Source organism: Mesoplodon mirus (genome assembly GCF_964341445.2).
Source record: "Mesoplodon mirus genome assembly, chromosome: 4".
Taxonomy (NCBI): domain Eukaryota; kingdom Metazoa; phylum Chordata; class Mammalia; order Artiodactyla; family Ziphiidae; genus Mesoplodon; species Mesoplodon mirus.
Genome location: NC_138979.1, coordinates 15,268,316 through 15,292,765, shown reverse-complemented (window position 1 = coordinate 15,292,765; position 24,450 = coordinate 15,268,316). Strand labels below are relative to the sequence as shown.

Sequence of the window (24,450 nt, the reverse complement as noted above, 5' to 3'; positions counted from 1 at the left end):
CAATTTCATACTTTAGTCTTGATGAACCATGTACTACTGAATTATGAGCAAATAGGAATGTTTCCTCTATGCATGATTGGGTAGTCTTGCTTATTCATAACCTAACCAGAGAAAAAGAATTAGGTATAAAATAGCAACCCAAAGAAAATTCACAGAGGCTAGGCACTAAAGCTCACAAATTTTCACATTGGAAAACCCTCAGTTCCTTCCTTAGATTTTGTTTACTCTTTACACTCAGAGCCAGCAAGTGATTGAGTAATCAGTTTACAAAGTTTACTTTAGTAAATTCTAGAAGGAGCAAGCATGTCCATCATGGAGGCAAACTAATCAACGGCTATAATAGCAATGAATACAACAGTAAAGCAAGCAAAAAAAAAAAAAATCATAAAACACTGCTGAAAAGTGAAAAACAAACACCAAAACCCACAGCTGTCAGGGGACCTACCCTTGTAAATGCTAGAGGAAGCCTTTATGCTTGTTTTATACGGGAGGCCTACCTGTCTGTTAAATTCACCTTCCCCAGTAATCTAGCTAAAAATGAGTTGGAATGTTCATCACAAAAACAAGAGTTTGACACACTAATCAGACTTCCGAAATTTCAACTTAAGTGGTGTTAAAAGATAAACGGAGGCATATTCAACATTTTAAGAGTTGATCTGACTGAAAATCAATTTCAGTGGGGCAGCACAAACCGGAAGTGGTTAGGAGCACTCCAAGAACCCCAATGAGGGGAGAGATCTTATAGAGAAAATGCGGAAGAAAACAAGGAAATTATTTGATTGGCTGTAGCTTAAGTGTTTGCCTGATTCAGAAAAGTCTAGTTGTAAGTTTGTGACTGGTTGTCCTTAGATTTTGATTTCTTAACCTTGAGGCTCAGGTTTGGGTTTGCTTACGTAGGCTGCTAAGGTATTAGAGCCACCTCAGTCTGAGGGCTTCCTTGTTTAATTAATTTAGCAGTGGGGAATATGGACTTTATCTTCCCTAAGGTTTTTTTTTTTTTTTGCCGTAGGCGGGCCTCTCACTGCTGCGGTCTCTCTCGCCGCGGAGCACAGGCTCTGGACGCGCAGGCTCAGCGGCCATGGCTCACGGGCCCAGCCGCTCCGCGGCATGTGGGATCCTCCCAGACCGGGGCACGAACCCGTGTCCCCTGCATCGGCAGGCGGACTCGCAACCACTGCGCCACCAGGGAAGCCCTCTTCCCTAAGTTTTGAAGCTCCTTCTTAGGGTAAGAAGGCAGGGAGAAAATGAGAAAGGGCAATCAAAGATGAGAACTAGACTTCCTCTGCAGACAGTCCTTCCAGTGTTAGTTACTTCGTCTACTCTGTGCTCTGTGCCAGGACCACAGGGGCTAGTGTTATGTTACTGGCCTAACAGGCATCATGAAAAGTACTATGTTTTGTCCTGTGTTATAAAAATCTAAAAGGATAATGGTAAAATTAATATCAGGCAATTAATATCCAATGATAACATCTATTTTAAAGAAACCAACAGTTGCGTTGAAATTCTGTTTTGAAGATTTTAATAAAGACTACTTCTTTGGAGATTTCGGGGGTTTTTTTCTTCTGATTTACATTATAAAGAACTGAGAAACCTCTGGCTGGCGACTTTCCCTTTCTGTGATTTTTTAAAAAATATTTTTATTAAAACTGTTTAATCCATTGACTACATGATATTTGCTCTCTTTCTTATCTGCACTGACATTCTAGTAAGAATTCTATAGATTTTCAGTTGTTCCTACATGATTGTTTGTATTCAGATAGCCACCACCCCTAGTGCAAGGTGAATGCACAGCTCTAAAGTTTAATCTGAGTGTTGTGCTACGAGGCCTTATCTGGTTGTTATAAAACTTTATTGCGTACTTTTGTTGTAAGCTGCCTCATATATTTTTGGTAATGAGGCAGGATATCTAAATAAAGCAAATAAAATTGCTTTATGTAGCTTTGCCTAGAATCATAAGTCTTAGAGCCTGGCACATACTCAGGAAAAGCTGTCTGCTTTTGCAGGTAAGATATTTTCATTTCCATTTGAAATATAGGGTAACTAAAGCACAGACAGTTTTGTAAATTATGCAATATTCCCTATTCAGCAAACCTAACAGAAAGAATTCTACCCCAGGTCTCCTGAATCCTCGTACAGTATTTCTTCCATACTTAATTGTGCATGGTCCTATCATTTTTGTTCCAAAGAGACTGTCTACAATTTATCCATTCATTCGGATAGTCAACAAACATTTATTGAGCATTATTCAATGTCCAGTGGGGACAACACCTTAAAAAAGAAAAATTTTCGGGCCTTCCCTGGTGGTGCAGTGGTTAAGAATCTGCCAGCCAATGCAAGGGACACGGATTTGAGCACTGGTCTGGGAAGATCCCACATGCTGCAGAGCAACTAAGCCCATGCACCACAACTACTGAGCCTGCACCCCAGAGCCACAACTATTGAGCTCGCATGCCACAGCTACTGAAGCCCGCATGCCTAGAGCCCGTGTTCTGCAACAAGAGAAGCCATCGCAATGAGAAGCCCGCGCACCGCAATGAAGACCCAATGCAGCCAAAACTAAATAAATTTATAACAAACAAACAAACAAAAAAGAAACATTTTCTGTAAAATACTCATTAGACATACATATTGAACATTTACTGTGTGGAAGGTGGGAGGGGACCATGATCAACCGTCTATGTACCTGAGTTTTTTCCTAGCCTTACAACTAGCTATTCTGTGAATTGAGCACAGTGCTACATTTTCTGGCTCTAGGGTTCCTTTCTGTGGCATTTTTGGCCATTTCCATCTCCATGCCTCTTTTAAGCTCTAATATTCTACAAGCCCATGGAAAAGTCTAGATTGCCAACACTGTGGTAGTGCATCACTCTAACCTGTATCCAATAAGGCTTTAGGCAGTGGCAGATCATTTAAATTCACAGTGAAATCAAAGAATAACCCCTCTAGAAGAATGATTAGCATCTTTCTGAGTTCAAAGGGAGATATTTTAGACCATTTGCATGTGATTAGTAGTGGAAGCCTTAACTTGGTTATTGGAGTTCTCAGTAACTGATTTAATGGTATTATAAACTTTATTAAATACATTTTTGTTTCTTGGAAGGTTCTTGTATTGATGGGAACCTCACAGCTGTAATTAAATCACTGCTCTCTTAGCCCTTTTTGAACCCATATCCTGCCAGTTTTAAAGCCTGTCAATTCGTATCTTTTGGTAATAGTTGCCTAGAGGAGAACTGTTCTTGGTCAGACACTGAATTTCCCATACTTGTGGAACACCTTCCCCTGCTGACCCACTGAAATGAAAGACTAGGAGTAATGATTAAATCTAATTTTGCCTCCTGTAGTAGCAGAATGAGCTGGGTCAGCAAGGCCAGTCCCTGCAGATGGCTTTAAAATACCTTTGTGATTTGATCTCCTTGCCTTCCCATCCATTTCTCTAAGTGCCTATCACTGTCATCCTTTACCACCCTGACAAGATTCCAAGGTGAGAACAGCTCAAATGAACAAGAGCGTTTGTGATGCCTCCCGAGGCCGTGGCTTATTAAATGAGTTCGGCAATGAACCAAGTCTGACTTGTGAGCTACAAGGCAGGTTAGCACGTTTGCACAAAGGTCATTCCATGTATTATTTAACCCATTCAAATGCTCTGTTTTCTCTCTGCTGCCCAGCATAATTCACATGAAATAATATAAACTCACAAGTTATTAATGTCCGATTTGTGTTTTCAAATGTGCTGGGAATCATTTAGTTTCATTCCTTTGTTTGGATTGTAGTTTGTTTTCTCAGAACAACTAGAGAATGTTTATGAAGGGTGTGTGTGGAGGGCGGGCAAGGAAGGGAATAAAAATGCATTACTTTAGGGCTGCACATGTTTTAGGGACTCTGCTGGATCTGCACATTAACCATTGTCACGACTTATCATGGTGTGTCCTAAAATTGCATTCTACTCAGAGATATTCATACCAACTCAAAAATATGACAGTTAAACAGATTTCATTGTTATGAGTTAGTTTCCTCTTCTTATGACGAGCAGAATATTTTTCTTCTCTATTAGAAAGCATGCAAATGATGCATAACAGGTGGTAAATCGTTATTTTTTTTTTCAAACAGATTGCCACTATCAGGTTGCTCAGGCCTTCCCACCAACAGAAGAGGAGGTGGAGGTGGATTCCCATGCATTCAGCCACCGGTGGAAAAGGCACTTGGATTCTCTCAAGGCGGTAGACTCAAACCGAGCCAGCCTAGGCCAAGACTCCCCAGAGCCCAGAGGCTTCACGGACCTGCTCCTGGATGACGGGCAGGACAACACCACCCAGATTGAGGTAGGTCAATAATCTGGGTAATTGAAATGGATTAATAAGTGTATTTCTTACAAGGCACCCAACTTCCACATATATATCAATATTTATAAGCTGTCCCTTCAGCTCAATCTGGAACTTTTGGACTTTTTTGTAGAGAATCAATTTAATTCATTAATCAATAATTAATTTGTTAATATTCAGGAATTCAATAAGTAATTATAATTATGTTAAATAAATAAAATAAATAATAGCTAAGCCATTTAATCACCCACAAATGCACTTACTCAGGAAACAGACAAACATAGGCTTGCTGTGATGACGTCAGTGAGGAGACACAAAGGGAAATACAGTCCATCTCCTGCCTGCAAGGAGATGATTGTAACAGGGTCAGAAAGTCTAAACGCCATAACCAAGTCATCCCTATGCCATGTGATAGGCACAAAAGTATATACAGGCCAGTGTGGCATAGGGGAGGGGGTGATCATCTGCTTGGGATTAGGAGATGGGCTGCTGTCAAAGAGGCCTAGGAGTGGGCATTTAGGCTCGGGCTCGGCAGATTGAGAGGAGCTCACCAGGTTGATAATTTGTCGATGGTAAAAGAGAAGGTTGCTGGCAGAACGAATTACACCTGCAAAGGCTGAGTCTTAGAACGGCATGGCGTGATGAGGGGTCTTGCATGGTGACCAACTGTCCCAGTTTACCTGGGACTGAGGGGTTTCCGGAGACATAGAACTTTCAGTGCTTAAAATGGGGCAGTTCTGGGCAAACTAATGGTTGGTCACTCTATTACTATACATAATTCTTTGTATAATTGGAGCCACAAATTGGAAAGAGAAGGATGGTTGGAGGTGGGTTTGGCGAGTAGGAAAGGCTGCTGAAGGCACATTCTAGGCAGATTTGGGGGTTGCCCAGAGGCCTCAAGGGTGGTATTGCGTTGCTTAAGTTTCCATAGTCCTTAGCATTGCAAATCCTAAAATATGATCTTGTTAGTATACTAGATATAACAGATACAAACAAGTGAATCTTATGGAACTAAGCAAAAACCATTCAAATGAGAACAGAAGCTATTTATTCAGTTTGTTGTAGCAAGGGAGTGAGCCTCTATCACTTGCCTTTGGCAGAGACTCAAAAGCAGGCAGGGGAGTGGGAAAGTTTTTCAGTTAAAAAAAGAGAAGGCTCCAGGTGTGCTCTGATTAGAGGTTGTTGGCATGGAGAAGCTGGAGGTAGGCTAGTCAGAAGCCGAGCATCTCATGTGATTGGGGAACATATATGGCTTTCTGTGGTTGGTCCAGAGTTGGGCATAGGGACAAAAAATAGAGAAACTATCAGTTATTAATCAAGTCCTGCCCCTTCTGGGCCGATTGCTGCCAGGATTGTGTTTTGGCTCCCTGGACTGGTTGCTCTAGAGGTTGGGGTCAGAGTTCTCTCGTTATCCATGGTCTGGACATTGTCCGTTTGTATATTCTCTCAATCTGAAGGTTTAGTTCCTACTATGTCCCAGGTAACAGGTTTCTATTTTAAAGAACCAGGCAGCATTCTTTTTACTGCCCTGAAATACTCATTATTTAGGAAAAGAACTCAACTTCATGAAACAGATATGACATAGTTCTGCAGATGGTATCAAGGCATCATTCTGTTCCCTCATGGCGAGAGGAATCTTCAGAACTGAAGCACAGGCCATTGGGACTCTGTTTATGTGAAAGCCCAAAGATTTTCAACACCCCTCTCCATCTCCTTAGTTAGTTTATGACTCTGGTGGTCCCTGGCTGCCCCCGTCGGGCCCTTAACAGACAACAGAGGATGTGCCAGGAGCAGAAGTCATATAATATCTGTAAGAGGCTTTTCTGACTCCTGCAGAGTACCTGCTATTTTGGCAACAGTGTCGTGGTAACAACTCAGGGTAGGCAACACAATTCCTCCCTGGGCTGCTCTTTAGCCAGGGTGCAGCATAAAGAAAGGAGAGCTGAACAGAAGCAGAGATGTTTCCTCTTTGCCCAGAACTAGTAACCTATTGAGATTAAAGGGAGAGAACACAGACTCCTAGAACTCTGTGATCTCCATGCAGGATGCTGAATTTTTCTAATCATTTGTACAATAGAAAGTCCTTTTGCTCAGGGATATATTAACACTCCTCAAAATATCAATACAATTCTAGTTGTTAGTATAGCCATGACTTTGTTATTCAGCCAGTTTTTCTCTTTTTCTACCTTAATAGAGGGAGACCATGTAATGTCAGAGATTTTGAATCAGTAAAAAGGAGGAAGGATGATGCAGGGAGCTATTCACTGAGCACTCACTTGGTGCTAAAACCTGCCAGGTGCTGTATGGTCATCATCTTGTCTGGTCCCTACATCAGCCTGCTGAGATTTGCATCCCAAGTTTCACTGGCTAATCTCAGTGATTAACATGAGGGTACTTTCAGATTTAGGTAGAGTATTTTTCCTAAGGTCTCTCATTAATGAGTAAAGGGCTGGCATTCAAACCCAGGACTGCCCAGCTCTCAAGATTTAGCCTTACTACTTGGCTTTGCTTCCTCTAATATGAGGAAAAATAAATGGCTGTTTGATTATGTAATGATTTTGGATAACTGTAGCACCTGAATATCGATAGAGTAACTTCGGGGCTTCAATCTGGCTGAAAGGGGACTCGTCTTGAAGCTAGATTTCATAACAAGAGGACTGCTTTTATTTTGAGTTGATTTTTATGGGGTGCTGGGGATTGATGGAGGTTATTGGGGATCTAAAGTCCCATAAGTCACCCCTCGGCACCACCGCTAGTTCTGGAAGCAAAAGCCTAACATCTGAAACTTCTCTGTAAAGTTTATTTATCCTGGCCCTTGAAATAGTATTTTTGAAAACTGTTGCATCTCTTTTGGGGAAAATACTTTTGCCCGATTGAGTTAAATGGAAATAAGAAAGAAAGGAAGCAAATGGTTATAGAGTGATTGCTCTGTGCTGGGCATCGTGACAAGATCCTTCTTATGTTTTAGGAATAGCGTTTTGATTTATGTTGCTTAATACAAGCAATGAGCATGAACGACTGTGTATGCATTTACCTTTTAGAAGCTTCCAGAGTCGATGTCAGGAATCAGAATTATTTGGCCTGAGAGCCCTGATTGTAGCAGTGGCTATGAAAATAATTTGTATCCCAGTGAGACTTAAACCACCCAGAATGGCATTCCTGTGCATGTTCTCCCCAACTTCTGCCATTGTCTAGACTTTGTATCCCACTTTCACTGAACAAAGACAAAAACAAAAGACAATAGCATATTACTCTTTTGGCACAAATTCTCTCTGAAATAAACAAAAGCTGTTGTTTTCTTCACTTGGTACTTGACAGTATTTTTTCTGGCTCTGCACAAGAACAGATAATGGAGGGATTGTAAAACTTAGTATCCCAGTTAAAGAACCTTCCAGTTGAAGTTTCATTGCTGTTGTCCTTGTTTTCTTTTTTTCATATTCTTTTCGTGAAGATATAAAGATGTTTTGAAACAGTTTGTATTTCCTGATGAATAAGTGGGGACTCAACGTTTGGCAAGTGCCACTGTTGATCTGCATTTTATTTTACATGAGACCTTTATTCTTGTACCGCCTCTGTTCCTGTGGACGTATAACCACTTGGGCAAGTCAAAAGAAGAGTACTTCCCCTGATTAGTAGGTATTAAAAACAGTCACTAGCATGCTTTTTGTAATTACTTTGGGAATATAAGGGCTTCAGGGACTTTCAGGTTAGATTGAAGTCCATTCATGACTTGGCCATGCTTGAGCAGCCTTCAGTGAATTCCATGACCCCAGGGACACGTGCATGGATGAGCAGCAGGTGAATCTCCACCTCGCTGCTGGCTGCCCTTTCGCTTTCTGGGCTGGAGCTCTTGCAACGTCAAGGGCGCCTTATGGGATGGAGAGGGACTGAGCAGTGTTTGGTGAGAATTATTGGTCTTCATAAAGCTCAGTTTCCTCAGCTTATTCCTGTGTAATGCTGTCGGTAACTTACAGTTCTTCACTTTACAGAGATCAGTCCTTTCTAACACATGGAACGAAATGTGTGGGGTTTTCCCACTTTTTCACATGCAGTATTTGGAACTTCATATTCCCTCTCTTGGGACAATGAAAATGTTTCTAAAAAGGATTGTCAAGTGTGATTTTTATTTTTTTGGCTTCGATTCAAAAGTACCTGGATAACTTGAAGAAGGGAAGATTAAAAATAAGGTTTATGGATCATGTAAGTGTAGCTCCGTGATCCAAACTGACTCAGACATTGTGAGCTAGACCAGCACCTCTCCGGTGATGCAGATGTGGCTAAACTACAGGCCACACTTTGCATTGCAAGGAGTTAGAGCACAGAGCAGATTTAGCTATTAGTTTTGAGGATATAGATTTCTGAAAAATCTTAGATTAAATTGCAGTGCCTACCAGCAACATATCTTGTGGATTTCTCATTCTTGTACCAAATAAAAATTGCAGACATATCTAACAATTGTATCACCTATGATCGCATTAAAGTTCATATCTGAGGAAAGTACAGTGGAAAATGGTTAGCAAATATGTGCAATAGAAGTAGCTAAAAGCTACAGATCCACTGTGTTTCCACTAAATGCGTATGTAAGAACTTTTTTTTTGATCATCTGCTGCGACACACTGCCAGTTGTATCTGTATCATATTGTCACAAATTCTATAATATATTTCTTTAAAAAGCTATCAGTTGCCAATTACTGCACACAGGTTATTGTGTGTGTTCTAATATTTTATTGCAGTTCATAACTAGGTATTCTATTTGACAGGAAAGAAGTCACTGGAAAATCCTTAATCTAAAAGAGAATGCTGTTACTTTGTGATATTTTACAAAGCAAAGGCAAATTTCATAATGTCCCATGTGGGCATAATCTCCATGGTATGTTTGCAGTACAGAGAATACATCAGAACATTCTTAGATAATGAAATCCTACCACTCATGTGTCTCAAGCATAGATATGCTTTCTCAATTTCAGAGATCTGACAATAACAGTACTGAATATAAATATAGGGTAGTAATAAGACACATCATCCCATTTCACAGAAATAATGAAAATTTGCAGAATACTGCTGTGCTGATTCCTTCTTCAGGCCACAGTTCTACTCAGTGAACTCATGGAAGACAGTACTTACAGAGGAGAAGAATGTGATAATGCAGATTTGTGACATTTTTCAAAAGAAAAAAAGTACCACCTGATACTGAACAGTTCTCTTAGTATATTTATTATGAATGTAAAAGCTGGTGTAGATTTTTTTAATGAAGCATTTCCATCTTAGGGGAAGCTTAAACTTTCAGAGGCATCCATCTGTGGTTGCAGAATCAGAAAGCTGTGCAAAGGGAAGACTCAGATAATCCTGAGGAAACACACTTATTTGACTCAAATGAATTGAAATTTCCTAAATGCATGTAAGTGTCAGATTGCTTTCCACAAAAGATGAGAAGGAAAGCATTGTGAGAACATGGGATTAAAAAGCAGCAGAAATACTGCATAAGTTAATCATCACCCAGAGGAAGACCCTTATTCTATAGAGAGCCAGGATTAAGGAAGAGAGACAAGGTGTCATCTGAACCACGTCTTGGAGAGAGAGTTAGAAGGTAGCCAGGTATCAAGGTATTTCTAGCCAGAGAGTTTTGCACTGGTAAGCGGGGCAAGATTTTTAAACTCCCTTATGTGTCTTAGTCTGTTCAGGCTGCTATAACAAAACTACCATAGACTGGGTGGCTTAAACAACAAATTTATTTCTCACAGTTCTGTAGGCTGGGAGTCCAAAATCAAAGAGCTGGCAGATTTGGTGTCTGATGAGACCCCACTTTCTGGTTCATAGGGGGCTGTCTTTCTGCTGTGTCCTCCCATGGCTCAAGGAGCTAGAAAGCTCTCTAGGGATCTCATTTGTAAGGACACTAACCCCACTGATGAAGGCTCTACCCTCATAAGCTAATCACTTTCTAAAGGTCCCACCTCCTAGTACCATCACATTGGGGGGTTAGGTATCAACATGTGAATTTTGGAGAGACACAAATGTTCAGTTCCTAATGCTATGTTAAGGTGTTTGGGATTTATGAGGAAGGAACTTGGAAGCTACTGAATATTTTAAATAGAGAGAGGCAAGATTGTATTGGTGCCCCCAAAATGAGTGAGGAGTGGATCCGAAAGCCCAAATCTAAGGGGTGGAAAGATGAAATAAATTTAGATGAGGATTATTGTGAGCTAAAATGAGACAGCAGTTAGAGGAATGCTATTGATGAGCATATGAATTGCAGGGATATTTAGATTTCTAATCAATAAATTACATTAACCACGATGACTGACGTTTGACCCAAGCTTCTGGTGCTTGCTTGATTCTGAGGGTCAGTTGCAGATCCTGGTCATTTCCTTCCCTGGCAGTGGCCTGCTACAACCTTGACAAGCACCCATCTCATATGGGTTGGGAATTGGCCTCATCTCTTTAACTCTGTATTGCCAAAGGTTGTATGTGAACTGACAACAAAATCTGTTTCAACTTCTTTTGTTTTGGAAATTGGAAAAACACATAGTTTCAAACTTATGATTTAATGCCATTCATTTGCTTTTAGAATATTGATGATGACTTTTAGTTTTCAAAGAAGAAAATCCACTGAAATAGTAAATCAGGCAGAAATTATCTGCAATTATTGCTCACCCTCTAAAAAGATAATGAGGATTAAAATAGAGTATCATATATCTTGCTCAATTATAGATTATTCTTAGCTTGACATGTCAGCTCTTTATTGGAACAAAATGAAAAAAGATCTATAACTGTACTTCAAAGAGTTCCATAAAGAATAACTGAATTATCTCTATGATGCTTCACTGTTAGTTAATTGAATTTACTTATGGTAAGAGCATGGAAATAGTCTTCGGAATGATAAATACATTTACAATTGTAAAATTATTAAGTGTGTTAGTCATATAATTTATTTTTAGAACAAGAATTATATTTTAGAGTAATATTCTTGCATTCTCCATATACAAAGAGAGGTCCTCCCCTCACCAGGACCCTGAGATTAATTATAAGAATCTGGCATTGAGTTTTTCCTACATCAATTTCCTAGCCATTCTTGAGGACTGCGTCATGTCCTCTGCCTTTCTTTGCATTAATTAGGGCAGTGATCAGGAACTTCTAATGTAAGGAATGCCAGGTTAACCAGTAGAATTTCTACTTTGTCATCTTGCAATCTTATTTTTCTTCTTTCCCCAGGCTAACTTCCAACAGGACATTTAAAATACACTTTCATGAAAATTATTATTTTCAGTATCAAAATTATAGTACTGTTTAGTGTTAATAGGTCTAGATCTTTATCTAATTGATTTTTTAAAATCCTGCTGAAGAACTAGGCTAATTGTTTGCTAGTCCAGAATGCGTCCAGTCTTTGCACATTGAGGAAAGGGCTCAGGGTGAAGGATGGGCTGGAACTCAGGGGCAAAAAAGCCAGCAGAGGCTTCCCTTTTGTTTCCAAAAGAAAACAAAACAAAAAAAGCCAGCAGGTGCTCGAGTCCTCTGTTCTCCTGGCAGCTCATGGATGTGTCCCCCAGTGGACAGTGGTCCACGCAGGGCTGTGTCCTGTTTGCTTCTCCTCTTTATTGGACAAGTCTGAGAGGAGCATTGCACAGGGGAAATACATACCCAAGGTCAAGCACCAAGCAGCCCAGGCTGACCTGCCGGCAGTTTTGGAAGTGCCAGCACTTGGGTTGGGGTGCCAGATTCCATGGAATGTTGAGTTCAGTCTCAGTCTTCTCCTTGCTAGGTGCATAGCTTATCTTCTTAGCTATCTAGCTTCTGGGCAACAGAGAGATAGTTTTGGGGGTCATTCACTGGACAGTCCCGTTCTATATTAATGGATTATGCCTTAAGGACTAGTCTTTTTTTTATTTTTTTTTTTTTTTGCGCTACGCGGGCCTCTCACTGTTGTGGCCTCTCCCGTTGCGGAGCACAGGCTCCGGACGCGCAGGCTCAGGGGCCATGGCTCACGGGCCCAGCCGCTCTGCGGCATGTGGGATCTTCCCGGACCGGGGCACGAACCCGTGTCCCCTGCATCGGCAGGCACTCTCTCAACCACTGCGCCACCAGGGAAGCCCAAGGACTAGTCTTTTATGTGATATTTTCAGAATCAGAAACAGAATAATAAAGTGATTGTAGCTCAAAGACTAAATAAGTCTGAGTTGGTACAGTCATGCCAATAATATGATTTTTATTACTACATCTGGAGAAGTATCAGGGCCACTCCTTATTCCCGTGAAGATTTGTCACATAATGAATCTGCCAGCCCCTATGATGTGAACTTACTTAATTTTAGAAATACTAACACCAACTGAGTACACTAAATCCCACCAAGTCTTTGCCATTTATTTTATCTAACAAATTAATGTGCACTCTACAACTTAGTACCAATGTTTTGGAAAAATTAAGACTAGGACTCTGATAAACAATGATTATCTGTAATTTTGTGTGGCACCCAGAAGTTTCTATGGACCTTTGTCAAAGATGTCTCATGTGTCTTTGCCAAATACTATGACTTCTATGGAAACATTATTAGGTCTACACATAGGTGGGCCATTACATATATAGGAGGTGTTTAAAAATTCCTGATGATTTAAACTTACAGTATGAAAAAAGTATACTTTTATTCTTAAGCAATGATGTATAATATATTTTGCTAAGTGTTCAGGGGACTTTTATCTCATCTTATATTTCTGAAGCAGTTTTAAGGTAGATAAGGTCTCTTTATAACAAAGCATGCATATGCATATTCATATTCTTTGCTTTTGCATTTGTGATAAATTTGCTAATGTGCCACCCTGTGCTCTATTAAGGAAGGTATCAAATAGTCAAAGGTCCTTTTGAGAAGGGGTGGCTAACATTCGGAATGAACAGAGACTGCCTTAATTTTCTTTTTGTGTATCCCTGAAAGAAAACCTTTCTGTTCGTGTCCCAGCAATGCATAGATGTCTGAATCTGTCTAGAAACAAGAGAAGAATTGAACTTTGCAGCCCTTGGGAACAGTTGTTTTGAGCTATTTTCTGTATGGTATTTACAGCCTGAGCTATTAAATTGAAATAATAGTGTGGAATCCATGGCACTGAATTGAATGAATGGATTAAATACTGCTGAAACTATTTCTCTTTTACAAGTAATTTCTAGCTCTTTTTGTAAACTTCATATATTTACACAATCTTTAGCTTAAAAAGCAAAGCTATGGAAAACACTAACATTCACCTTTTAGACAACATCTCTATCAATCATCTATCTATCTATATTATTTTGCATTCACAGTGCTGATCCCACTTGTCACCAAAGGAATTTGAAAGGAAAACTTGCAAAGCAAATTTCTTCCTGTTTAAGTTAAACATTTCATTTAGTCACAGCACCTTTTATTAAAGAAGTCTTTTAGGTAAATACTTCCAAGACTAAAAATATTTCGTCGTGTGATAGGATTTTCCACTTAAATATAACGCTGCCTAACTTTTTAAGGTTTCATGAATTCTATTCTGGAAATTTTTATAATTTTCAAAGATGAATGTCATGATTTATGATTGTCAGATTTTTTTTTTCTAAGGACAGTTTAGGTTATAATACTGTCCAATTTTCTTAGGTTATAGTGCTTTGCACAGTGTTCATATTTGAATGCAGATCTTTACTTGTTCTCTCAATAGAGCAGAAGGTGATTTAAAATTTCATTTTTGAAAACGTTTACAGGGGACACTAACAAACCTTTCCAAGAAACTCAAAACAGTTAATTTGTTCTTTGTAAATAGTGTTGTAGAGTGATCTGTTATCTTAAAAATCAAGTATAAACAATCAGTTTTCTCTTTCTTAAATACCAACTGAACAAAGAATGACTTGTCATCTTTCTCTGTCCATTGAGGAATCAGATATCTCTTTATTATTTTTACAAGTGAATGGGATTAATCTTTACCAGAACAGAAGGATGTCATATTCAAATGGGAAGGTGCCATTCAAAGAGCAAGAAAACAACTTTATGAATAAATACAGAAATGTGCCAGGCCAAAATAATCAGTATTCATTAGAAATTTTTCTCACGTTACTAATTGGACCTAGTGATAAAAAAATTATCTTCTAAAGGTAAACAAAAATTTTAGACAAATCTTTGTATTTTCATTGTCCCTTAAAAACTCTGTGGAAAGTAATATTTTCCACCATAAACCTAAGGAAATAAAATAATCAGTACATTCAGAAGCCCCCCTTCTTTGCCCCTGCCAACAGCCCATCCAACGTGGCTCTATTTAGGCAGAAGACTTTAGAAAGAAGGCAGCTGCAGTTCAATTACTTACTGGTCCACAAAGAACTTAAATAGAAATCAAAATCACTTTTGCCATGACGGTTAAAATGTTATTTTGCCTCATCGAATAGGTTTGCTATGGTCTGAGCATATTTCAAATGTATATGACATGCTTTATTCAGGCAGTTTAGTCACTGAACAATCATAACTGCCACTTCAAGGATTTTTTTTTTAATTTTGCTTTGTAAAGGTGCATTTCTTACTTTGTTACTAAAAGGAGAATGGTTGACATTTTCTGCGTTTAAATCATTTGCATAAAAGGACAAAAGAAAAAAAAGCTCTACGTTTTTATCTCCTTAAGAAAAATGTTTAAACATCTTCAAAGGGAATTTTTTTTTTTCCAGCTGGTGATCACTTGTGAATGCAAATTAGAGTAAGGTTAAATGACTGTGAGACTGTTCCTCCTGATTGTCTATTGACTTTTAAAGTGTTGGTAATAAAGAACGTGGTAAGAGAAAATGATTTCCAACTTTGAAACAGTCCCTGAAACCAAGCAAGGAGCAGGTTGGCATAACAGAAGCAGAATCTGGGACAAACATTAATTTTCTCACTTTGTCCCTTCTTTTTCTAGCAGTGCTTTCCACCAGTGATCTCCCATCTGCCCAGGAGCCTCCATACCAATGTATCATTGTCTTCCTTTGGGCTGCAGTTGCAAAATTAAAAACCAAAGAACTTGGCATTGTAGGTGGTGGTTTTAAAAATCTTTATGTGTAGGCAAGGTTGCTATAAACTATAGGTATTTTTCAAAGCCTATAAATAGAAATTTTAGTGATTTGTAAATGTATGTTTGTGTGTGTATGTTTTGTGTATGTGTGTGTGCGCACATACATGTGTGTACATTATTCCTAATCACTGTAAATAAAAATTACCTCTGTGGGGGAAAATAAACGGTGGCTGGATAGCCCCTTTTACCGTACACTTAGACACTTATTTCTCTGAGCAAAAACCAGTATTTTTTTTTCATGGAGGCAATAAAAATTAAACAGCTACCTGGAGGACTGGCCAAGACTCCCTTTTGCTTCAGTGAATGCCTTAAGCTTTAAATATGTTCTTTAGATTATTGTTCTGGAAAGTAAGGATGAGACACAATGAAGGAAATCGAAGCATAATGGACTTTTTGAAATAATGAGAATCAAGGGAATTGCCTGGTGGTCGACTGGTTAGGATTTCTTGCTTCCACTACAAGGGGCACAGGCTCGATCCCTGGTCGGGGAACTAAGATCCTGCAAGCTGCTCGGCGCTCTCAAAAGAAAAAAAAAGAGGATCAGACATTATGAAAACTGGAAAGGAGATGCGACCGTGGACCCAAGATTATGGGGCAGCTGAAATGAGATTCCCCAATTCTCTCTGCCTTAACTGTGCCCTTTTCAGCACATGCACACAAAACCCTTGTTCACCTGGCTCTGTTTCAATCTCGGTGGGCCCTCTTCTCCCTTACGGGCAAATTTGCCCTTTCTCTCAACCAAGTATCTCTCTTGACTAGAAGCTCATGTTACCACTAACAACCTGTGTAGTCTGAAATCATTATCCTGTGTCTCCATTCCTACAAGGCCACGCGAGAAATATATGGTAGATTCTCTTCTAGAATAAGTGAAAGGGCCTCTCTATTTAAAGCAGGGTTTGGCAAGTGAAACTCCATGGATATCACTCCAAACCATATTGCCAAGAAATGACCAGACTATTTCAAAAGACCCAGTCTAGGGAAATGTAACTCAGATTACAGCCTCCATGAGGGATGAAACAGTGCTGGATCTTTTGCTGATGTTCATAAAGCATTCATTGATTTGAAGTAAAATTTTCTGGATGCAGGGAGAATAGTATTTAACTGAGGGTTAGACATAAAACCCAGAAAGCATAGGGAAACTTGACTTCCTTTTTGACCAAGAAAACCAAGATTCACTTGTGGCTAGGACTGTAAGTAAAATAGAATGTGACAAGGACTAGAACTAGATTACCAACAAAAGCCTGATGTTTTTGTTGGCTGTTTCCACATTCAAATGAGTAGTGACGTGGGGTATGTGATTATAGCTTGTCCACTGGGATTCTTTGTACGGCAGTAAATTTGTCTTCACACTCAAATGACCTGAATACCATTTTCTTCTACAAAAGAAGAGATGAAGGATGAGGGAAAGTAAGATGGTTACCGAGAAAGTGTCCCATGGTCACGGTGTAGAAACCCTTTTCCCTGGGTGCAGGAACAGTGATGCCTCTTCAGTGCCTATCTGGAAACCGGGCTTGTTTCCACTGGAGTCCCCTACCTACTTGTGCTGATTGAAGCTCATGCTCCTGCGCAAATTTGCTCCCCTACCCCCTCTAAACTGTATTTTTGAAGAGTTATATTTGAAGCTGTCACATACAAAATAGTAGTAAGGGGCTTCCCTGGTGGCACGGTGGTTGAGAGTCCGCCTGCCGATGCAGGGGACATGGGTTCGTGCCCCGGTCCGGGAAGGTTCCACGTGCCGCGGAGCGGCTGGGCCCGTGAACCATGGCCGCTGAGCCTGCGGTCCGGAGCCTGTGCTCCGCAACGGGAGAGGCCACAACAGTGAGAGGCCCGCGTACCGCAAACAAAACAAAACAATACAAAACAGTAGTAAGAGGCGGCAGCAGCGCTGGTGTCAGCGGCGTGACCCTTTGTAGCCTTCTGGAGCAGAGCAGTGAAGCCACCACACTTTGCAAAGGCAAGGGTGCACCTGCAGGAAAAGTATCCCCTTGGCTTTAGTAAGCTGCTGCCGCTGCTGCTCTTACTTCCGTTACTTTGCTTCTGCTGGGGCTGTTTTTATCCACTTCGCTGCCTTTCTTTCTGCTTCCCCTCTCAGGCAACCATAAATTGAGATGCCGCAAAAGCACACACGCCTGGGGACAGAGGCAAAGAGACAGAGACAGAGAACAAAGAAGCACCTGACTGAGTTCTATCCCTTCCAGTGATGATAGAAAACCTGAAACCACTGCTGTGAATCTTAAGCCACCTGCCTTGGGTGCTAATTGGGCTTTCTCAGGTGACAGCAGGCATTATAGTGCTTCTAGATGAGCAGGGGCCATTGGGCATCTAGGTAGAAAGGGGGGGTAAGGCTCATCAAAACACTGGACCCTTCCAGGGTTGTGCACCCACTTACTCCTTCATGAATCATCCATGGCTCCAGGCTTCCTTTAATAGAGTAATCCATGCGTTAACCTCCTGGGATTATTTTAAGGGAATCAGGAGAGACCTATTTCCAAGTTCCCCTGTGATGTGATCAAGCTGGAATTTCTCTCCCCATTTTCTTGATGGATTATGTATCTGCCTACTTCTAACACGAAGTAATTGAATTCCGTTTTTTGAAATGGCTGTGTTCACCACTGTTTTGGATTGATTACTCGCTTTCACTTTACATAGGCTTTCTCCAAACCGAATTCCATCAAGTACATTAGGTTTCCCCTTTCTAAATTACTAGCACAGTCCAAATTTGTTGTCTTGACATTTTAGTACAGTTGCCTTGATTGGGTTCTGAGTGATCTGAAACTCTTCAGTCCCATATTTAAAGACAAGCATTGGGGGCCTCCCTGGTGGCGCAGTGGTTGAGAGTCCGCCTGCCGATGCAGGGGATACGGGTTCGTGCCCCGGTCTGGGAGGATCCCATATGCCGCGGAGCGGCTGGGCCCGTGAGCCATGGCCGCTGGGCCTGCGCATCCGGAGCCTGTGCTCCGCAATGGGGGAGGCCACAACAGTGAGAGGCCCGCATACCGCAAAAAAAAGAAAAAAAAGAAAAAAAAAAAAAAAAAAAAGACAAGCATTGGATTTACATTTGGTTGGTAAATTTGAGCCCTTGGGGTCATGGTGGCAATAGTCCAAAAAAGTTTAAAAAAAAAAGATATCATCACATGAGGCATGATTTACTGCAAGGGAATTTCTTCCTAGATATAGGGGAATGATGGGGCATGGGGACCATGGCAGCTGCTCCCCAGCTGCAGCAGAGTGGGGCCATGTGTGAATTTGGGCACATGATGCCACATCTTCTAGTTTCTCAAGAGATATCCAAACACTTAAAAGTTGTTTGTTCATTCTTTTTTTTTTTTTTTTTCCTTAATCACACATGGACCAACACAGTGATGGTAAAATAAAATGTCCATAGGTTCATGTATCTAATGGCCACCAGATGCTATTGCCACTATATGCAAAACAAATAACTAATTACATTCTTAATTAATATAAACTTACTAGGTCATCTTCCATCTTCCATCTTATTTCCAAGTTCTGAGAGGCACCTCACTGTTGCCTTCATGTCTACCCCAGAGGAAGCATACTACGTGTTGAGTTGAATTCAATCCAATATAATCTGATTCTTGGAGATATATTCTAGATCTCTTCTGTCCTACTTTTCTTCTGTACTTATTTTATGTAAGTACAGTCCTGGTGGACTACTTCCTATTGCATCCCTTGTAAACATGATATTGAAAACAAGAAGTGAAAGATGGTTTTAAAGGTCTCACCTTCACTGGTTATTTTGAAGAATGTTTCTAAGATTATTTTCTGTCCTTCTGAAATATTACAGTGTATGAAATTGGAGTCATGGGAAATATACTGTTCGGTTATGATTGATTCAATATTCCAAGTTTTCAAAAGTATTTAGACATAATGAGAAAAACTTTTATATATTCAATTAATTACATATAAATATTGTAATTTAAACAATGACATTTCTTCAAGTAATCATCTTCTTTTGTTTTTCCTGGAAGACTAGAACATTTTAGACTTACCAGTGAGATGAATTTAGGAAGTCAAAGTGATTTGAAACATTGGCAATACATTCAACTGTTAATAAGACAGAAGTGTGCTCTGGTCTATATCTATAACTAGCTTGCTAAAAAATTAAATAAATAACAAATGGATTAAACTGTATGATCATTCAGTAGTATTGCATATGTATAAAATAACCACAGCATTTCTAATTTGCAGATAGATTTGAAGGAAAAAGAGAAAGAAAATCAAATAGCTGGGGGAGGGGGGACTTTTAGTGTGAGACTTTGCATTTCTTTTCAATTTTGTAGCAGTTGCAACAGGTATAAGTGGTATCTTACACAAAACACTTTAGAGGTATGATGGAGTAGCTGGGTTCAGCTTAGATTATTGGCAGAGCCAGGATAAGGACTCGCATGCATCCCCTGTTCCTAGCTCCTGATGCCAGCCAACCCTTCCCCACGCACTACCGTGCTGCAGCTCTTTCTCTTGATCCCTGGTAACTGATACCTGGTGCTATGAACTGAATTGTACCCCCTCCCCCAAGTCGTATGTTGAAGCCCTAATCCCCAGTCTGACTGTATTTGAAGATAGGGCTTTTAGGAGGTAATTAAGGTTAAATGAATTCATAAGCGTGGGGTCCTAATCTGATGAAATTGGTGGTCTTATGAGAACAGCAAGAGGGACAGAGCTCTTTCTCCACGTGTACACATTGAGGAAAGGCAAGCCGGTGTGAGAACACAGTGAGAAGGCAGCTGTTTGCAAGTCAGGAAGAGGGTTCTAACCAGTGTATGCCCAAACTGGCACCCTAATCTCAGACTTCCAGGCTCCAGAACTCTGAGAAATAAATTTCTGTTTAAGCCATTCAGTCTATGGTATTTCATCATGGCAGCCTGTGTGGACTAAGATACCTGGGAGGTGTGGAGAGACAATTTACTGTGTGACATTTTCTAAAAAGGGTCCTTATGAAGTTTCCAACACTTGAACACCTAACCTTCCAATCTGAACTTAGCTACTCTTTTCTTGCTGAGAATCCTATTCTTCCTCAATCATGTGACTGGCTGCATGGATCCCCGCAACAGAAGTCTCATATTGTATATTCTTTCCACCCATTTCCTCATGGCATATTTCCTAGTGAACCCATGATAGTTCATCTCTTCAGGAAAAGTAGCCACTTCAGTTTACCAGAGTGTACACTTTCTTTGTCTTTATCCATATGGACTCCCTGTTTGTGGTGCTGGAGAAATTCCTTAACCTCTTTTTTACATTCATGTTCATGGTCTATTATTTGTAAACAATATTTCCTTAATGGTCTAAAAGCTTTGGCCATAGTGTCTTGGAAACTGAATTGTATAGCTAAATTCTTCAGATTTTGTGCATGTGGTTAGAATCACTCACAATTGCATACATTCTTCAATAATCATTAATGTCTGATGAGAAAATTAAACATCAATTAATGATACTTTTCTTCTTGTATACCAGGTAGCCTTGTTTAGAATGAGACATCATATAAGGTAAATAGTGACCTAAGAGCTCTGACCCAAATGAATGAGTACATGCCAGAGACAGAATGTAGAAGGGAAAGTTGGTGAAGAGGACAAAAAAATAATCTAGGTCTTTTTTGGAAAATTCAGATTGATCTCAGGTTATTTCTTACCCAAATAGCAAATTGTTTATCTAGTCACCAATTACTTCAGGAAGTAGTTTTAAATATAGCTAAACTAAATATAGTTGAAATATGGTTAAAGACAGTCAAAATAATCTGAGATATTATAAAATGCATTTCTTATCCAAATACATGAAACTTATCCATAACATCTCCAACAGCCTTTGCTCAAAGTCTTCTAATGGGAATTTATCCTTTTTTAAGAGAGAAAATTTTGTTTTTGACATCTTAATTTATTAAACTGTTTTCTCATCCTTGCCTGAATATTTCATCCCCAGAACATTCACAGATGAATCGTCCTTCTGACCTTTGGGCAAAGTCAATCCAGTTCCTCTTTGTCATCCAGTGGACTCTTCCCCATTCATTTCTCACATGACTTGACCTACAAGACCTCAACCATTTAGATCTTTCTCCTCTAGCCAGATTTTATTTCATTTGTTATTAAAATGCTGAACTCGCAGTTGTACTCAGCAGGAATTTGTCATAAAACTGTTATGTAGCAGACTAGCAACTGTCCCTCAACTTACTATTGGGAAAATAGTATAAACTTATTTAGACTTTATAAATGTATTTATAAATTGGTCAGGGAGAGACTGGCCTAGGAAGAACCTGGAGCCTGAGGCTCAAGTCCAAGCCCAGAGATCTTTGAAAGCCCTTTAAGGGAGTTTGCATTTCTCTGGGGCCCAATGCACTTCCTGGGCATTATTTGTACTAGGAACAGCTTGATCCCCAGAGGACCCTCAGAGGCTGCTCCCTGGAAAAAGGATTAGAAGATCAATAATATGTAAATAAACCCTGCCACCCACATCCCTGCTCTGAGGAGGTCACTGCGGGCTCTCTGTGCCTGCACAATAGCCCTTCAGCCACTCAGAAGCAGCAGAGTGACCTTAGGGGTTCTTTAGAGGGGTTCTGTACCAAGAAACAGAAATGTAAAGCACATGCAAATACTCATTTGCTAGATTCATTATTGTCGCTTCCAGGGGAAGTGGGAGGGAGTTCGGCTTTGAAGATGGAAACCATGCAGCTTTCCTAGAGTCCTTGTGAGTACCTTATACTTTGTCAGAGTATGACAAATTCTCTAGGCTTTAGCTCAGCAGTTTTACGACCAATTTTTTCGAGTCTTTAAAGATGTTCTAATCTACCTCCGAAGAGGAAGGGAAAAAGCACTGTGGCAGTGGCCTCTGGAAGTCAGATATCATAAAACCAAAATGGAAAAAAAAAGACTCAATGTTTTCATTCATTCGCAAATTAATGGCATTTAAAAATATGCATTATCAACAAACCCTATCTTTTCAGAAAAAGAAAGCATTAACAAGAAATAGAACATGATATTAGAGTAAATGATAGGTGAATAACCAAATGTATCTTTTAAAAAAGCTCATCAAGTTATCTTTGTCTTTTTCACATTTTATTCTTTGAGAACCACTGTATTATGAATTCTTGACTGTGGATCTAACATTTTTGTCTCTATCATAAATGCTTTGAAAAGTATGCAAACAGGTTATTTTTAGGTAGCCACTTTCCAAATCTCCTCTATTTAAAAGATTAACCAGCTAATGATTTTATTGCTTAATAAAATATTCTGAGGGAACCAGTCACTTTCCGTTTTCAAGGCAATCTGTTGGTTTTTCTTCCTCGGCTCTAAAAATTATGCCTGTTATTCCTCTACATGTTTTGCAAACCATTGTTGGCATTTTTTGCAACAAAAACCTCTAGGCCATCATGAGTTATGTAAAGTCTCCACTACATCAGGGGACCAAATTTGTATTGGATTTGGGGAACTATGCCCTACATAGTGGACTGCTTACTTATAAGTCATCAAGTCAACAAAGCCTAATGCAAAGACCTGGATTGAACTTTGGATTTTATACTAGTTGTAACAGAACACTGATGTGTTGTTTGTTCACACCTGTTCTCACTAGTCTGATTCATTGGAATGTTTATTACATTCTTTGCTCTCTGAGTGAACCTAAGAATTTTTTTCCCAATCCCTTTCTCCATTGTCTCCTTAGCCTCTGGAATAATCATGTTCCTTCCAGAGTAAAACCCAAAGATAACTTTGACATAAGCTCTCTTCATTTTTTTAACCCAGGTTGTTTTATAATGTTTTAACCATTAAGCAGTATTCTGTTCTGAATTTTATCTACAAATTAACTGAATTCAAAATATTAACTGGTGATTATTTCTAAGCAACGTTTATGCACCGTGTAGATCAGTGAAGAGAACTACTTGGATATCTAAGCCCAGGCAGAGGAAATCCATGAGCATATGGAAATTCTCTACTTATAGAAGTATCTGATATATGTAGACTTCTAATGTAAGAACATTCAAGTAAGAGTTCCTGTCCTGATTTCTTTTGAACTTTTCATTTGAGATACAAAAGTAAATCAAGTGGCCCTAGGATTTGTTATTAATATAATCACTTAATGCCTGTGTCTCCCACTAGACTGTAAACAACATAAATGCAGGAACTGTGTCAGGTTGTTTACTATATACTTTTTAAAACAAAAGTCTCCTGAATAAATGTTTTTAATGTCCTAATATCAAAGAGAAAGATATTTAGTCTAAAAAGGCAGCTGGTTGATATTTGAAGCAAACACTTGGGAACAGAAGAAGGCTGCTTCTCTGTGAGTGTCCACCCAAGGCCCTCAAATGCCAAAGACAAGAGAGAACTGGTCACTTCAGTCACGTGTCTAATCTTGTCAAAGAAAAGAAAAAATTACGTGGTATCATTTCAGGAAGATGGCTCAATTTGTGTTTTTTGTGTGGATCAGGTGTAATGATTAAAAATGCATAATGTTAAACTTCCATAGCTAAATCTAACCTCTTTCCACCGAGTGCTACTTACAGTTAGTATTGTGCTTGGTATAGCCACGTACAGTTTACCACTGCTTCATTCTCTGCACTGCGTGTTTATGCAAAGCCTGATGATTATGCTTACAGACTGACTAATGAGCTTTAAAACTGTGTTCATATCTCAAAGTGATTGATGCAGCACATTCACTGCATTTTTGAAGCTGCTTTATCTTGATACTTGTTTCAAAGCTAGTATACCAAGTGGGGGGGGTGGGGGGAGGAGGAGGATGACACATAAAATTGTATGTCAAATGAATGCATCCAAAACCATGATATGAGGATTCCAAATTTATACTATTTGGGACATGTACAGATGCAACCTATGAAACATTCAGAAAGCTCCAGATCGGAGAAATCAGAAATTCTCCAGATCGCATATCCATTAAGGAATAGAAATCTGGATTCAGCCTTCTTTACTGAGATCGTCAACACTAGAACTTTAAGGATCATCATTTCCAAAACAGATGAAAGGCTATTTATTATTCCTACCGTTCTCTGGAATGTAAACCTTACTGTGTGTGCTTTGGAAAGTACTAAGCTCAACATTTTTAAAAGTAAAATTCTTAAACTTTGGTAAGCTCTCTAA

At 39.6% G+C, this 24,450-nt stretch overlaps 1 protein-coding gene across 3 annotated transcripts in view; it reads left to right on the top strand.

Moving 5' to 3' along the window:
• Nucleotides 1–24,450, top strand: part of PLXDC2 (plexin domain containing 2) — a 410,469-nt gene that overhangs the window by 151,547 nt on the left and 234,472 nt on the right. For all 3 annotated transcript variants that reach the window (XM_082617463.1, XM_082617461.1, XM_082617462.1), the window contains exon 2: nucleotides 4,108–4,319. In XM_082617463.1, the coding sequence (XP_082473589.1) occupies nucleotides 4,108–4,319 (212 nt within the window). The remainder of the gene's footprint in view (nucleotides 1–4,107; nucleotides 4,320–24,450) is intronic.